The sequence below is a fragment of the Capsicum annuum genome, chromosome 10, assembly GCF_002878395.1.
Source record: "Capsicum annuum cultivar UCD-10X-F1 chromosome 10, UCD10Xv1.1, whole genome shotgun sequence".
NCBI lineage: Eukaryota > Viridiplantae > Streptophyta > Magnoliopsida > Solanales > Solanaceae > Capsicum > Capsicum annuum.
This window is the reverse complement of record NC_061120.1, coordinates 194,494,672-194,513,236: the sequence shown is the minus strand read 5'-3', so window position 1 is coordinate 194,513,236 and position 18,565 is coordinate 194,494,672. Positions and strand designations below refer to the sequence as shown.

Here is an 18,565-nt window from a genome sequence, read left to right as displayed (position 1 = left end):
TCACATATACATATTCAATAAATATACAAAATAAATAGACATACAAATCTTCATATATTTATTTACAATAAAAAATCATACATATATATTTGCATATGTATTTACAATAATATCTGACTCACATGTATATATTAACATATAGGATATGTATCATGTATTTTCTGATTACTTATATGCATATGTATATAGTTGTCCTTTTTCTTATAGAGATTTTATGTCTTATATGTTTATATTTACATATGAGTGAGATATATGTTTTTGTAAATACATATGCAGATACATATGTATTTTTGTACTATAATTACATATTCAGATCTGTATGATTATGTATTTTATATATTTTTTGAATATTTGTATGTGATATACATTTTGTCTTTTCAAAATAAATGTTAGAGATAAAAGAGTAAAAAAACGAAAAAAAAATAGAAAAAGAAAAAAACAAAAATAGAAAAATAAAAAAATAAAAAAGAGAAGTGAAGAAAAATTGAGTTTGAGCATCTTGAAAAATTGATTTTGATCACTATATTATTCGATCAGTTCAATTTACTGTTGCATTACTTTTTTTCGAAATTCGTTTACAAAATATTCAAAAATAATTTAACGAAATAATTGTTAAATTGTACAACATAAAGGAAAATTGATTTTGATGACTCTAACAAAAAATGGTTAATGACTCAAAATATTCAAAAATAATTTAACGAAAAATCGATTTTGATCACTATATTTGAACGAAACATCAGTAATGACTTAAAAAATTTGAACGAAACATAAATAATGACTCAAAAAATTTGAACGAAATAACAGTAATGGAAAAAAATTCAGAATGAAAAAATTTGATCGATTTCAAACTACTGATAAAATTCATATAAGAAAACAATATTACGATTAAATAGCTTCAACAAAAGTAATGGTTTAATTTGAATTTTTGAAGATATTGAACAGAAGAAGTTTCAATTGAATTTGATTTTGATTTTTTTTTATATGAAAACGATAATGTGAAACTGAAATTTGAATTTTGATTTCAATTGGTAACAAATAGCGAAAATCATGTTAATTAAGAGGTTTTAATGGAAAAGAAATCTCCACATTTAATTAATGGCTAATTATACCATATTTAACTCAACTGGTTTGAGTTAAATATGGGCAGTAAAATGATTTGTATATATATTTTTATAGCAACAGTTTGTTCAAATACAAATACAAGTTGCTAGTTTAAGTAATTATGAAAGTGTTACTACGAATTTCATAATTATGATCTTAAGTACGCTATTTATAAATTTTACCCTTTATTTTAATATTCATTTCGAAAAAATATAGGTTTTAGCCTCAACATTCAGTCCCTTATGAGTTATAACATTCATAGTCTCACAACAATTGTATAATTATTATTTTTTTCACTTTGTGAGGTATCTTCGTATTGCATACCTCTCCGGTAGTATTTTTTTCACTTCTATAGTTCTATTTTAATTTTATGTTTTTTTAGCAGTGTAAAATTAAAGTGTATCTATTTAATCTAGTTTCAGTTATTCTAAAATTTTAAAACTCCAAAGAGCTTCTCAATCATTGTAGCTAATTTTGTGAATAGGAAAGAGGTGAATGGTGCATAATCAATCAAATCAACATGAAAGTTTTAAAATTTTATTTTTCCGTATAATTGATTGATTGCGATTTATATTTTTTAAAAGTAGATGTTCGACTTGGTTATAGATTTTAATAACTCAAAAGTAGGTAGCAGTATGTTGTCTTATTTTTCAGCATACTAGTAGTTATAACACTATTCATGTCGCTTTTAGTTCATCCATTTTTGTTATTATTTGTTGTCTTGTATTTAGATTATTATAGTATTTTGTTGTAGTTACTGTCATGTTATTATTTGCATTTTTTTGTTACTATATGCTTATTCTTGTACATCCATGACTTCCTGTTTTGGACTGCTTTAAACTATTTTTCCTTGAGATGAGGGTCTATCGGAAATAATTTATATACTTTGAGGTAGAGGTAAGATCTGCATACTCTCAATCCATCATACACTCACTTTGTGGAATTATACCAGACATGTTGTTGTTACTGGCTTTCGGTTAAGCAAACATGGGCCATGGATGATTCCCGATGGAGTAAAGGTAGGCCGAAGAAATACTGGAGGGGGATGATTACACATGATATGGAGCAGTTACAGCATACTGAGGACATGAACCTAGATTGGAAGGTATGACATACACGAATTAAGTTAAAGGGCTAGTTCGTGGGAGCGAGTCTTAGCAAGTAGATAGATTGCTTTGGTGTAGCCATACTAGTAGTCATAGGGCTACGCACGTAAGTTGGAGTTTCTTGTTCAGAGGTTTTGGGTGGGGTTTGTGCTTTCAGTTAGATAATGTATAGTACTATTCTGTGGGTGTCTTATTTAAGTTTTTTTTACTTAATTGATGTTTTATTACAACTTTGTTTGTTATCTTTTTTGTCCTGAGACGGGGGTCTATCAAAAATATATAGTCTTTATACTTTTTCAAAGGTAGTTGTATGGACTGTATACACTTTATCTACTCGGATCCCACTATATGGGAATACACTGAGTATGTTGTTGTTGTTGTATATAGAAAAAAATTCACAAATAGAAAACTTAAACTCATATTTAGGAGTTTCAATGCAACTGTTTCATAATTAACTGAAATAGCAAGTTGTATTTTATATTTTAGGCATATTTTGCTACCGAAATACATATACAAACGAAATTTACCGCCTTTTTTTTCAAATCAGTTGAGTTAAATAAGCAGTAAATAGGCTCTTAAATTACTCCTTATATAAAGCTGAGGATTTAGTTTTCATAAATGATTGTTATTAAATATATTTGTCGTTATTTTTTAACAACTCAAATCAAATTTCAAAATGTGACTTTATTGTATAATTTTCAACAATTCAAATCAATTGAAGATTCTTTCCATGATGAGCTTCTGAATTTAAAAAAAAATCATCACTCCTACGTAAAATTTTTTCATCTCAGAGTGTATTTTGAATATTTGATCGAACTCCATTATTTTTTTCGTATGTTTGATTTCGTATATGTATTCTATCAAATATGTATTCCAATTTTAAAAATAAAGCATATTTATTCTTTTTTTTTTTTTTCGAAATCAATTTTGCTAAATTAAGAACTTTTCGATTCAAAGTGTTTTTTGAATATTTGATCGAACTCATTTTTGATTGAATTAATCGAGTTATCATTTGATCGAATTTGATTTTTGCTATATATTAGATTAACATTATTGATTTTTTTATTTAGCATGTTATTATTTGTTGTTTAGTGTACTTTTATATCCGACAGATCACCATTAAAATTTCTTAAGTTTCAATATGTTTGTATTTTCTAGATAGTAATTGTATTTTGTTGTGTGTATATAATGTGAGTTTAATTTGTATATTGTTAGTGTTGAATTTATGAGTGTAATTCTATTATTGAATATATTTGTATATTTCATATCGTAAATATATTTTGTTGTGTGTATATGTATATTTCAGATTTATTAGTATATTTCGACTTCTGTTTATATATGTTGGTAGTAATTGTATATTCTTCATTTATTTGTATAACGTGAGTTTATTTGTATATTACGAGTGTATTTATGAATTTATGAGTGTAATTGTATACTTTTGTGTGCATTTGTATATTTTGAGATTTTTATGCCTTTATGATTCTTTTTGTATGTATATTTATTGAATATTTTATTTGTTAATGTGTACTTTGATGTGTTGGAGATTGGCGATGGGAACAGAGTCGAATCCAGGATTTGAAGATAGGGGGTGCACCATTATCTTTAACATAGTCATGTCGATTATCAACTACATAATTTGACATACGAATCTTTTAAACTTAAAAATTATAAAAAAAAAATTATGGGCAAAGTATAAACTTCAAAATGATCAAATGATATTAATTTAGTATTAATATAATAAAAGTATATCATCCTTTCATACTAGACACCGACACGTTTTCATATTCTGAAAACGATCAATGATTGCATCATTGCTTATATTTACAAATATATCCTTCTCAATATAACAAACTAAACAATCCTTCTCAATATAACAAACTAAACAATCACTTAAAAATGCATCTCCAATACTGCTACACATTTCATTCTTGATATGCTTCATGGATGAAAAAGATCTCTCTACAGTTGCAGTAGAGACTGGTAAAATTAACGTCAGTTTCACAAGTAAATACATAAGAGAATAAGTTTCCACAAAAGTTACATTAACCAATGCTTCTGCCAAATCACCAATTCCTTTCAAATTAGAGAATATAGGATCACCACGTCGCATGTGTATAATGAAAGTATCAAGTTGGTAACTAAACTCTCGAATCTTTGATTCACCAAACTCATCCGAATAATTCTTGACCAATATCATTATTCTTTTCTTTATCAAAATTAGCAAAAGCATTAGCTGGATTCAAGCTTGTCATACCAAGAAGCAAGTTACCACTCACAACTTCAAAACAATTATTAGGCTCTTGAAGTTGCAAGTCAATTATAGTATAAAAGAGCTCAACACATAAGTGATGTGAGTAAGTAACACTAGAAAACCTACACTTTAATTTTTTGGTAAGATAAAAATCATCCATCTTAGGAATCAAGATTTCGTGTTTATCACAAAATACACGAACTTCATTCATTAGAGAATCCCCTTCATCATCACTCAACAATTGTGATCTTTTCTTAGAAATGCCAAGAAATATTATGGCATTGATAATATCTTGCTCTTTTCTTTGTAATAATGCACTTAGCTCATTGGACATCACCAATATCTTCAACATCAAGTGAAGTAAGAAAGCAAATTCAAATTCATTGATCATAGTCAAAAAAGCTCTGACTTGTAATCTATCATTGGGATTTGAGCTTCCGCATTTAATCGCGTCAAGCACATGAGCTATAGATGAAAATAAAACTATAAAGTTATCCAATGTTCTAAAATGTGAACCCCAATGAGTGTCACCTGGCCTTTGAAGTCCTCGTTCTTGATTTAATCCTTTTCCATTTTTAACTTCACTACTTTCTAGTAGTTGCTCCAACATTTCAGTTTGATGGTCGCGAAGTTGATCTCTAAACTTAAATGATGATCCTACCACATTCAACACATTAGTAATAATAGCAAAAAAGTCATCTACGAGCATATATTTTTTGACAACGGCTACAAATGTCAATTGTAATTGGTGAGTAATACAATGAATGCAATATGCCGATGGAGTTTCTTGCAAAATCAAAGCTTAAGATCATTTATCTCTCCCTACATGCTACGAGCCTCATCATATCCTTGTCCACGTATTTTAGATATGCTTAAAGAGTGACTCATAGGCAAAGACCATAACGTTCCTTCGACATTTTTATCAAAGTATCGCCAACACGAACAATAGCAATAACACGCTCATTCACTTTACCTTTTCTGTTAACATACCTTGATGCAACAACCATTTGTTCATGGTATGATATGTCCTTAGATTCATTAACTAAAATTTCAAAAAATTCTCCATCCAAGTCATTAATTATAGTTTTTACGATTTCTTGTGCACAAGCACTCACAATATCCTTTTGAATTTTTGAAGAAGTCATCATAGTATTTTCTTGAGCAAGTTTTAAAATAACATTGTTCAAATCAGGAAGCATTTTCCTAGCCATTCTAAAAATACTAGAAAAAAGCCTTTATTTTTGGAAGATTCACTTTCAACGTGACCTCGAAAAGATAATTCAAATTTCAAGAGGAACCTTGCCACATTAGTTGAAGCCTCTAAATGAGTACGATGTACACTTCTTATTTTCTCAGATTGCTTGTTCAAAGCAACTTGAATTGATTGAGATTGATTCTCAAAATCTAGCATCTTACTGAAACACCTTCTATGGACGCTATTTACTTCACCAACATGTTATTGAAATTGATTTAAACTATGATTCCAAGCCTTAAAGCCGGTCTTTGTGAAAAAATCACTTGTATTGTACTTTACATAGTCATTTTTGAATAAATAGCGACACAATCAAAACACAATATCTTTCTTCACACTATACTCCATCCACCTAGGATATGAACTCTCATACTATGTCGAATTAAATCGATGCAATTTCGTTCCAATTTTAGTTTGAGAAAATTGAGAAAGAATCGACTGACAAGGCCACTGTTGAACATAGTGCCTTCTCACTTGATCTCGTATTGTAGAGTCACATTCATGAATTAGTTTTATTTTTTCAGGATCAAATTTAAGTGTATTCACATCAAACTCTTTTATAAAACGATGAGAATTGTCTTTAAAACTAGAACTTGGTTGAGGAGGATAATATCTATCCATTTCAATTCATAAGAATCAATAACAAATTCCTAAAAAACAAAAAAAATATTAAGAATATAAGTAAAAATAATTATTTATTTATTTTTAATTAAAGCCCATAGACATAAATAGAAGCAAGAAAAAAGAAATAAATAAATTTTGCACACCAAGTTTCGAGCAACAAATAAATATTAAAAGCATTTAACATTACCTAAACTTGAATTTAAAAAAATTAAAAAAATGAAAGAAGAAAATAGTAGAGAGAGATCTGTACCTGTTATGGTGCATCAAATGGAGAATTTTCTCCTTTCTCTTTGTTTATGTACTGTGACTTTCTAGTTTCTAGAAAAAATTTAGAAAATATTTAGAAATTTGGGGGAAAACACAGTATGGACTGGGGATTAGGGAATCTCCAGTGGATATATCAATTAAGGGTAGATGGTGGGGCCAGATGAGGTGGCTGGTGGCATTTAAATGTACAAGAAAATTGTAAATGAAAGAAAAAGAGGCACTCCATCAGGAATCAAACCCACAATGTCGGGCTACGAACAAAGATCGTATTTGAGTTTCGAACCAGTGCACCCAGACAAGTTTTTTTATTAAGGGTGCACAATTAAATATATTAATACTTTAGTAGGGTATCTAGACATATATTTATAATTTTTTTAAAAAAAGTTACCGAGTACACATGCACCCTAGCGAAACCACGTGGGTCCGCCTCTGGATGAGAATCATCCTTGTTCTTGTGAAGCACTCTGGATGGACATATAAACAAAATAACAAATAATACATCATTGGTTCTATAATGTTGAGCACAAACACATCATACAACCAACTAATCGCTCTTCTAGCATTTGGCAGGGATGTGTTAGAGTGAAGAGTTTCTTGAAAAATCAAGTAGGGATATGATCAGGAAGAAACTCATCAGTTCGTGTAGTGCATGTGGCTTTAAGGGACACAATAGACGTTCATGTAGGAAATATAGTAAATAATACATTTGTTGTGATATTAAAATCGTAAATGTAAAATTTGTTGTGATGTTATATTCATTAAAGATATTTTTTTTGATTGTCATAATGTTGAACTGATTTCCTACATGTACGTACTACATATATGTAACTCTGTTTGAATACATATAGGTAAACTACTTGAATATGTAAAGTTAAATATTTATATATTCAGGAAAATATAAATACATATGCATATATTCAGGAAAAAATACAAATATATTTTACCTATATGTATTTGCAAAATTACATCTACAGGTACCTTATATGTATTTGAAAATACACATACAGATACACGTATGTATTTGTAATTGTGTTTGAAAAATACATAGACAAGTACCTATATGTATTTGCAACTGGGTTTGAAAATACATATAGAGTTATCTATAAACTTGTGCATTTTCATTTAAATATGTTTGTATATACATTTCAAAACACAAATATATATAGAATACAATATAAAATTGATAAATTGAAGGTTACGTTTGTAGTTACGCGTTTATGTGCAGGCATATTTGTAAAAAAAATATTTGTTTGTATAACTATATAAACATCTATATTCAAATTTAAATACATATTTAGGTACATGTATAAACGTAAAACATATAAATATAAATATAAAGTTGTGCAACTAACTACTAAATATGTAAGATATGAACAAAGACATGTATAATCGCTTATCTTAAACAAGACAAATATTTAACATATAACCATAACGAAAATACTTTCATTCGATAAAAAAAGTTTAGAAGAGAAAGACCCCTTCTCTCTGTGTCCCCCCAATCAATCCCAATGAGTAGGACCCACACGCCATGCCAAGCAAGGAACCATCACTACCATAACCCTCAGATACAGATTGCCATATGGCAATTGATGTAAATTCCAAAACATCTTACTGCGATGCAGTAAAAGAAAAATTCATAGCTACTCAAAGGTCTTTCAATACTCTCCCTGAAAGCTCCAAAAATTCCACCAACTCAATGAAGAAGATGGGAACATTCCACTATCACCTGAGAATAAGAAAAAGATCTACAATCCTTGAAAACACTCAGTAATAGTCAAAGTCTTTGGGAAGAAAATCAACCACCTCTTCCTTTAAAAGAAAATCACAGACCCGTGGAAAGTTCAAGAAAATATTCCGATGATTGACCTTGGGATGGGCTTCTTCACCATCAAATTATCAAAAGAAGAAAGTCAAAAAAGAGCTTTACAAGAGGGCCTGTGGTTTATAGAGACCCCCTTTCTCACAGTTCGAAGTTGGGAGCCCGATTTCGTCCCAAGTGAAACAAGGATCCAAACGACGACAATTTGGCTCAAATTACCACATCTACAAACGAAGTACTATGACCTAACCATCCTAGAGAAAGCGGGTAGGAAAATTGGAAAATTGGTTAAGATTGACATATGCACGTCTTTCACCCTACGGAAAGATATGCCATGATATGTGTCCAAGTTCCGGTGGATAAAATCCTAAAATTATCGATTATCATTGGCAACCACCACCAAGCCATAGTCTATGAAGGAGATGGATTCCTCTGCAAAGCATGTGGGCGGCTGGGTCATATACCGGGATATTCCCAAATGTAAAACCCCAGCCCTACCACTTCCAAAGCCCCAACATCAACACCGATGGAAAAGAAGGAGGCCAACGAATGAAAAACCATCCAATTCAAAATAGGAAAAAAGAAGACCCAATCGGGCAAGTCCGAAGGTGAAAGGAGTAAGTCCTCCACCTCTGATAACTTAAGGTCAAACTATTTGATCCTCTTACAGGTAAGTTTCTCGATCCAAAATACTCTCATTCATCGTCTCCGACGAAGGTTTACCAACCTGCCACCGAGGAGGCCAGCAACGATATGACCAGCTAAACCCTACCAAAGTGGACTACAATAGCCCTCAACTTAACAAAATGAGGCCCAAATACAATACAGGCCCAGGGAAGAAAAGACCCATCTTTACTATCAATGCCATTGAGCCTGCTCACTCAAATAATAGTGAAGGCCCAAGTCTTTTGAATATTAACCATAGACCCAATTTCCAAGAGTCAAATAGGGTAATTACCTCTAACCAAGTTACCCCTGGTAACCTTGCTTTGACCTCTCATAAAATCCTGCCTCGGGATTCTGTGATATCCAATCTTTTCCCTACCAAATCGATGGCTCAATCAATCAGTAACTCTAAGCGAGATGACATAAAAGAAGGTGAAAAACTGTCTTGTCTCTTGCTAGCTCATCATTAGGACCTAAACCTAAAGGGGACGATACCCCTATGTCTATCAATGATGAGCTCAAATCCTCCCCCCATAAGGATACTAAAGAGTGTAACCACTAAGACTACCCTCATTTTCCTTCTCTAACCCACTCCCAAAATAACTTGGAATCCACAATGGAATCGATTACCTTCTTCATTGAACCCTTATCATCCTCCCACCCTCAAACCTCGTAGTTGGAGATGGGCTTGTAAAATTAAGTTGTCCCTCTAAGAATCCAAGTAGAGGGGAGACAATGTATATTGATAATCTGGAATCCTCAATACCTAGCACAACTAATCATGGAAGGGCTACACCATGGGCTCGAGAAGTATGGGTTGAATGTACGGAGAACCACTCTACTAAGCTTCATCAAACAGACCTCATTGGAGAGATTGACTACATAAGTTCTATCTAGAATAATGTGCCAAACTAGCCTAGCACTCCCATTCCTTCCTTAGAGAATTCCAGGGATATTGGAGACAGAACCATCCTTTGTAATGCTCCCCAGGAGCCCCAGATTAGCATGATCCCCTCCTCATTCACCAATCCCCTAGGATAAGCTTTGGAAATATTGGAAAGATAGAAAACCATCCAATCTCTGAAGAAAAACATCAAAGAAATGGAACGGATTCTAGCATCCCTCAGAGTTCCAAGAATAGATGTTCTAGTGTCAGAAAAGCCACTAACTTCAAGATTCAAAGAGGTAGTAAGGGAAACAGAAATTATTTTTCTCTCTTTCAACCTAATCAGGTTTAGTCTAGAAGTAACCTTACAGAACCACTGAGTCAAAACTTCTTCACTACCATGATGGCCCCCTTACTGGTGGAAATAAGGAATTAGGAACACTCTCTTTCTCCTCCAACTGGGGGGAAGGTAAAAGAAATCATGATAGACCCTCATCTTTACCAAAACAAACTCCTAATGAACTACATTATATGGAACACTAGAGGGGAAATAACCCTAAATTTTGTAAGCACTATAAATCCATGGTGGACATTCATAAGCCTTTCATTCTGGATCTTCTGGAAACTAGAATGAATTATCACCAGGTCATTACTGAGAAACTTAGATTTACCCACAAAATCCAATATCCAGTTTCAAGAAGCTCTGGAGGGCTAGTGATCATGTGGAATGACAACACCATAAATATCACTAATATTTCCAACTCCTCCTAGGCCCTTCATGTCTCAGTTCAGGTACACAACCCCCTACCTGGTTCTTTAGTGCCATTTATGCTAGTAACAACCTAAAAGATAGGAAACTTCTTTGGAATAATATTATTGATTTTGCTAATACCATCAATAATCAACCCCACAGTCCCTGGCTGGTTGAGGGGGGTTTTAATAAAGTTCTAAAATTTTTTGAAAAGTACGGAGGTAATAATATTAATACCTCCAGAGCATCTTTCTTCTGGAATTGCATTAACAAAAGCAACCTTATTGACCTAGGTTTAAAGAGAGTAGGTATACTTAGACCAATGGAAGGTACAGGAATAGACAATCCCTCATTCTTAAAAGGCTGGATAGGTCCATAGCTAATTCTTTTTGGCTTGAACTATTTTCTAAAACCTCCATTACCCATCTCCCGAGAACCCACTCTAACTATTGCCCCCTTTTGGTCACCCTCATCAGAGACCATAGTATCTAAGCTAACCCTTTTAGAATGGAAACTATGTCGTGCTCCCACCCCACCTTCACTTCTATGGTGAAGAACTCCTTTGAAAATTCTCCTAATCTTACCAGTGCCATTTCTCACTTTAAAACTCATATCAAGGACTGGAATAAGACTACCTTTAGAAATATATTTTACAAGAAAAAAAAATTTGCTAGCTAGGTTAGCTGGAATCCAAAAATCCCCCAGATATCCTATTAGCTCCTTCCTTCAGATCCTTGAAAAGGAGCTCACTCAGGATTTCAGCCACATCCTCATCCTTAAGCATGATTTCTGGAAATTAAAGCCCAGAATTAGTTGGATTGATGAAGGGGATACAAATATTAAGTTCTTCCATACCTCCACCCTCAATAGAAGGAGAAATATGATCAACTCTTTGAAAGATGATGCTAGGAACTGGGTGTTCAACCAAGAAGAGATTAAGAACAACATTCTCTACGCTATACCAATTTTATCACCTCTGAGCATCTTAGTTCCCATCTCAAATGTCAAATTAACCCCTCTAGCCAGGGTTCTATCAGCACAAAAGACCACCAAATCCTGGATGCCATTCTCTCTAGAACTGAAATAAAAAAAGTTGTCTTCTCCTTCAAACCTTCTAAAGCTCCTGGCCTAAATGGAATTCACCCCATTCTATTCCAAAAATATTGGAACATCATGGGGAATTTTGGCATCAACTTCTGCACTCACACCTTCTCAACACTCACTATGGATGAGAAAGTCAACACCACCTACCTTTGTCTCATTCCCAAATATTTTAATGCATCAAATCTGAGAAATTTCAGACCTATAGGCCTTTGCAATACTCAATACAAAACATCACTAAGATTGTGGATAATAGAATTAAGCCCTTCTTGGAGAAGATTATTGGGCAAAGTCAAAGCCAGTTTTCTCCTTAATAGGAGAACCACTAACCAAGCTATAGTAGTCCAGGAATTCATCACCCATTTCTTTAAAATGAAGGGGGAAAATGGCTAACAGATTCTAAAAATTGATATGAAAAAAGCCTTTGATAGAATTGAATGGTCCTTTATAAGACAAGCCCTCCACTTTTTAAATTTTTCCCTAGATTAACCACTCTTCTCATGTATTGAATCACCTCTTCCTCCATCTCTATTTTGGTCAATGAAAGTAGGACCAATTTTTTCAAACCTTCTAGGAGAATCAGATAGGGGGACCCCATATCTCTATACATTTTCATTCTTTGTATGGAACTCATTTCCAGAAGGATAGATCATGAAGTTGACATTCTCAACTGGAATCCCATATCAATTAGCAGAAAAGGCTCAAAGGTTTCACACCTATTTTTTGCAGATGACTTGACCCTCTTTGCTAGGGCTGATGCCAAAAATTGTCAAACCATTCTTAACGCTCTTCAGAGCTTCAGCCATTATTCTAGGAAAAAGACTAATACAGGAAAGTCAAAAGTTATCTTCTATTCTAACTGCACTCCCCCTGTAAGGCAATTCATGGCTTACCAGCTCTCTATAAAAGCCAGTGATTCTTTTGGAAAATACCTGGGATTCCCCATCTTTCACTATAAACCTAACACGGGGGACTTCTATTTTATTGTGGATATCCTTAACTCTAAGCTAGCTTGATGGAAAACTAAATTCTTAAACATGGATAGTAGAACCACCCTAGCAAAATCCTCTTTGAGCTGTATCCCATACCATGTAATGCAATGCATCTCCCTTTCTGCTAAAACGCTGAAGCTTATTGACAAAGCTCAAAGTTTATCTGGGGAACATCCCCAAATAAAAGAAAGATGTACCTCATTAAGTAGGATACCCTCACTCAACCCAAGAGCCAGGGTAGATTAGGAATGCAAAGAGTTGGCACCAAGAAAGATACTATGCTCAACAGCTTGGCCTAGAGATACATTAAAAATCCCTATATGCTCTGGGCCAAAATTCTCAAAAGCTAAATACCACAGTGAGGCCAACCTTTGTAAACCAAGCTCCTCTAGAACTTGGAAGAATCTCTACAAAGGATACCTCATCTATAAAGAAGCCACCCAGTGGATTCCTCATGATGGGAATCACATCAGCTTTTGAAATAAAAATGGATCCCCCACCACCCCCATTAGGAATCTCATCTATGGTTCTCTTACTAAATAAGAGAGCAACACTAGACTCTCTGACATCTGGACCCATTATGCTTAGAACCTAGAGAATCCCTCCCTTAAAATCCCTACTTCTATTAAGAAAACTACCACTAGCATCTTTCTTCCTAACTCCAAGATAGATTGAGACTTACCCATATGGGGCCTTACTGGAAATGGTATCTTTACTAGTGCAAACTTTTATTACTTCATCAACAACAAGAGGAGCCACACTATAAAGATCACCCCTCATCTGGAGGACTTTCGACGGCTCTGAAAACTCCCTTCCCCCAATAAAATAAAGTTTTTCCTTTGGATGATGCACCATAATAGACTTCCTACTAACTCAAATCTTCATAGAAGGGCATTGACATAGACCCCAAGTGCCACTTCTGAAGATATTAACCATGTCTTCTTTGAATGCAATGCCACCATGAAATTCTGGATGATAATCCTTGAAAGTCTAACCATGCTAATATCATATCTTTTCCCAGTTTTCATCTCTCCAACTGGATCTCCCTTGGAGACACATTAAGGAGTAACGGTACAACCACTTTATATACTGGAAAATTCTTATTTCTTTTAGCCTGTAGACCATTTGGAAATCCAGAAACAATAATATCTTTAAAAATAAGATTGGAAAAGCCTCTCCCTCAGATGCATGTGATAAGGCTACTGAGTTCAAATTCCTGGCACTTCTAAGCCCCATAAGACCAAACTTACCATCCAGGTTGGATGGATCCCTCCCCAGGTAGGTGCTTACAAACTCAATAATGATGGTTCCTACTTTGGGAACCCTGGTAGGGATGGAATTGGGGGTATCATTAGAGATGCCAATAGGCAATGGATCACTGGCTTTAATAGAAGCTTTCATAAAGCCACCAACAATCAAATAGAGCTCTTAGCTCTAAGTGAAGGTTTTAACTTAACCGAAGAGCGCAATCTCCAACCCATTGAAAGTAACATTGATTCCACAGAGGTTATTGATATGCTAACTCATCGTAATCTTGTCTACAATGCTCTTCTAAATGTTTGCAGGTCAAAACTGACCAGGCTAGGAAATTCTTTGGTGCAGCACGTGTTCAGGGAACAAAATACTGTTGCACATATAATGGCCAAACTTAGAGCTGAATCAATTTTTTTTGCCAAATCAAGACATTTTAAAGTTCCCCCAATGTGTGCTCGTAAAAATTTATGTGCAAACATGATAGGAACTACCTTCGAAAAAGAGGTTATCTTTTGCAATGACCTAGATCAGGGATTAATTCCCTCAACTATGGACTATAACCCAGGCTAAAAGCCTGGATTGCACATTTGTTATTCATATATTATGCTATCTTTCTAACAAAAAAAAAGAAAATACTTTCATTCATTTTCATAAAGTAATAACTGAAATATAAATACCATTATTCAAGAACAAATAAAACCTAAAAGTAATAACTGAAACATAACAACTATCGAATTACGTCACTGTCAGCATAGCATTTAATGTTGTCAAACACAAACACAAAATACAACTACAAGACTATCAAACATCAATAATTTTTGTGTCATTTGTTATCCTGATTTACCTAACAAGCCTCATTGGTGTTTTGTCGTTACTTTGAGCATCAACTTCTTGTCTTCTTAAATTATAGTTCCACATAAATTAAGCATATCTTATACGAAGCAAATCAAGCTTGAACTCAATCAAAGAAATGTCTTTCATATAACTAAGGCACTCGACATATATAATCATGTACAATCCACAATCCCTACAAATACATTAAGTAATAAATTAGAATATAATTTGTATATATGTACAGTCATATACTTAGCATATGTATATTAAAAAACTTATAAGCTGCCTCTTGGTTGTTGAGGCAAATTCTCCACATAAGGCACATCAGGTCCAACATATTTTTATTTTTGGAATTTTGGATTTTAGCAACATCAATACCTTTCATTTCGTAAAATTACGAGCCCAGAGACATAAAGGTATAATCTCAACTAATTTTTTAATTTCAGAAAAGACAACGTGTCACGACCTGAGCTGAGGTCCTAGCCACGACGGTCATCTCGAACTATGAAGGCCCAAAAAATCCCTTAGCATACTATCATAAGCATAATTCATACATAAATCAAAGTGTAGAAGATAAAATGAACACGTGGTAGTCTAGAAATCAAACTTAAAACTTCATAACATCCTATCAAAAGGGAAAACCCCAAATCCAATCTAAACAATCTACAAAGCCTCTATTAAACTAAAAATTATACTCTGTCTAAACTAGGACAAGGCCCCCGATCGGATCATAAAATAACTGTAAACTATCACATGGATAGGATGCCTTCCAAAGTAAGGGAGACTCACCAACTCTGAATTCCTGGATAATTTATTGCTGCTAAACTGGACCGCAGGAATGAGCCTCAGATCCTACATTATGAGACAATGTAACCGCCACGAAGGATGGTCAATACATGAAATGTATTAGTATGCAGAACTAACCAAAAAAACATATATTCCATATAAAATAGTCGAGAGCATTAAGAAAATAATTTAACATAATAGATATAAAAAACATATGGGCATAATTAAAGAGCTTCAAAACATTATTATAAGTCATGACTCAACTCTTTGTTTTACTTCTGAGCTAGATGATACACCCTACAAGTCTATAATCTCACGAGCTATATGGAATCCGCCCTTGACTCGGCGGTCAAGCCCCCAACCCAAGTTTGCCGCAAGGGTTGGAGTTTTTAATTCTGATATGCAAAGGGCACAAGGACAGCGTATAATCCCCTCTTTCAGGGCACATCCTCTTTTTCAGGGAACATCCCCTCTTTCAAGGCACAATAAATCCCGTATAGACAAAATATGGTTTTGGGCAATGAGTTATCTGAACTCGTGCCTTTTTCATGTACACATCTAACTCTCTTTAAGCCTCTTAAAAACTTAATTCATGCTTATAAACAATTTTTTCTCATTATGTTAAGGGCATAGCACAATAGGGTATCGTCAGACCCAGACTTGCAAGTCATTCCTTTCATATCACATTATATCTATGGTCCTTCTTACTTAAAAGCATATTAATGACCACCCAACAAATTTAAATATCACAAGAGAGTTCTTATTTCAAAAGAACATGAAATCTTATACAACACACTATCTTTTCAAGGATTAAACATGCGGTGATTAGTTCAATCATTAATCATATGCAGGTTTTCTATTTGAAAATTATAACATTTAGAATAGAAATCACCTCTTTGAAAAACACGTGAAACAACCATCCATATCAAGTAAAGAGGCATTTAAAATGAAGAATCATCCTCATTCATAAAACAACCCTAAAATTCTTTTTACGTAAATCTCATGATAAAAAGAGGGGCTTATAATTCATGCTCTCAAATCGAATTCGCAATTCATAATATGCTAAGACCATAAACTTTGTCATAGGGTAGAGAATTTTGCAAGCCATGTTCAAAATTCACTTTTCAAACTCAAATCAAGTATGCTCAAGATTATAAATCAAGCTTATGGAAAACTCCCATGATAATTATGTACTTTCATCAAAACGGGTTATGATGCTTGCTCTTTAAACGATTTCCAAAAACCTATTTCATATACATACATATATATCCTAAAAACTTGTTTAAAAATGTAAAATTCATGCTCATGAGATTTAGGATAGTTCCACATACCTTTTGACAGAGAAAAATCAAAGAAAACGTAGAGAGATTGGCCCCTTAGAAAGTAGAATCTGCAAACCCTAGGTAGTTTCTCCCCTCTTGCATATGAAATGATATTTGAGAATTTACAGAGGCAATGTAATGTTTATTAAGACCTTAAATTTGTCCAAAGAGGGTTAGGAATAGTTATGGGATGATAAAAGACCTTTATGCCTTTAAAATAAATCAAACAGAACACTTTTTGATGCCCCGAAAAAGCTATGTGTTGCATAGCCAAAGCAAACATTTGGGTTTGAGTTGCATGGCCAAAGCATAGCTAAGGCAGTGTGCTTAAGCGATTGCTTTGCAGCGTAGGGCGATCGCACACCCTAGATAATGCTTCATTTGAACACTTATAACTTTTGACTCCAAAATCGAATTGACAAACAGTTGGTGGCGTTGGAAAGAAGACTCGAAGGGCTTTAATTTGATTATAGTAGGACACATAATTCTTTGTATCCTAGGATAAATATTCTCTGGAAGTTAGACCATAAAAAATCATCAACTAACATTCAATCGATAGGATAGTGCTCAACTTAACCTTTGAGCTACGAGATTTTTATAGTGTATATTCATCTTCAAGGATGTTTCTACACTATCTCCCCCTTGGGATCATTCATCACCGAATGATGGGTAGAAATTTGTTGAAACTCTAAAATTATTAAATAAATAACATAACCTCACGTTGAACCTTTTACCTTAATAAAATATGCTAAGGCATCAAAAGAGCTTCATATAACCCCTAGTAAAACGTGTAAGCACGAGGCGTAAGATAATAAGAATTAACATAGAGATGACCTTGCACATGAGTTCTAGGGATCATAATCATCACAACATAAGGCATGAGTTTATTTGGTGATAATGGGCCTGATTTACATCGGTACAATTATGAAATGAGGTTTCCCTGGAGATAGGAATAGAAGCATTCTTTACTTTACAAGATACAACGAATAGACTGAAACGTAGGTGCACTATTTGTCTATGACCCGAACAATAAATAACATACTTCATTATTTCCAACTTACAATTCTCCCATCACATATCTAACCTCAAGAGTTTGAGTCTCACTGCATAGTACTTCTAAGTTGAAGCCTAACTCGAAGAAAAAAGGTGCTAACTTAAGTATGGGACCCTATTCTCTACACCTCTTTAAGAATATTACTTCACCTTATCACTACTATCAAACACCTTCAAGTTTTAATTCAGGGAGTACTAACCACATAGTACATGGGTTTGTGTTTTCATCAATCACAACATTCAGACCTATCATTACTACACCAACTTCATGGATCTCCCCCACTAAGACCAGCAAATTCAATCACTCTCACAAAGATTTTTGACACATATCTCCTTCCTAATTATTTCACATAACGAAAGTTCATCTCCTTATTTCCCCCTTCACCTATAACCTTAGCTAAAGAAATCACATCAAAATTTTCACATCCAAGAACATCTACTCCACCTACCTAATTCACTACTACTCTTCCATAACTACTATCATACTATCATTCAGAGGG

At 33.6% G+C, this 18,565-nt stretch overlaps 1 protein-coding gene across 1 annotated transcript; it reads right to left on the bottom strand.

The window, feature by feature from the left end:
* Positions 1-4,375: 4,375 nt before the first annotated feature.
* LOC107844514 lies at positions 4,376-5,669 on the bottom strand. The gene is made up of 2 exons (XM_016688913.2): positions 5,357-5,669; positions 4,376-5,115 (listed from the first exon to the last, which is right to left on the bottom strand). The coding sequence occupies exons 1-2, from the start codon at positions 5,667-5,669 to the stop codon at positions 4,376-4,378; spliced, it is 1,053 nt and encodes a 350-aa protein (XP_016544399.2).
* Between the last annotated feature and the right edge of the window lie 12,896 nt (positions 5,670-18,565).

Excerpts from the sequence above, each read along its gene's own strand:
- LOC107844514 (XM_016688913.2), bottom strand. The coding sequence starts at position 5,669 with ATGGCTAGGAAAATGCTTCCTGATTTGAACAATGTTATTTTAAAACTT. Across the intron at positions 5,116-5,356 it reads AATGTCGAAGGAACGTTATG|GATCATCATTTAAGTTTAGA; the intron begins GTCTTTGCCTAT and ends TGAATGTGGTAG.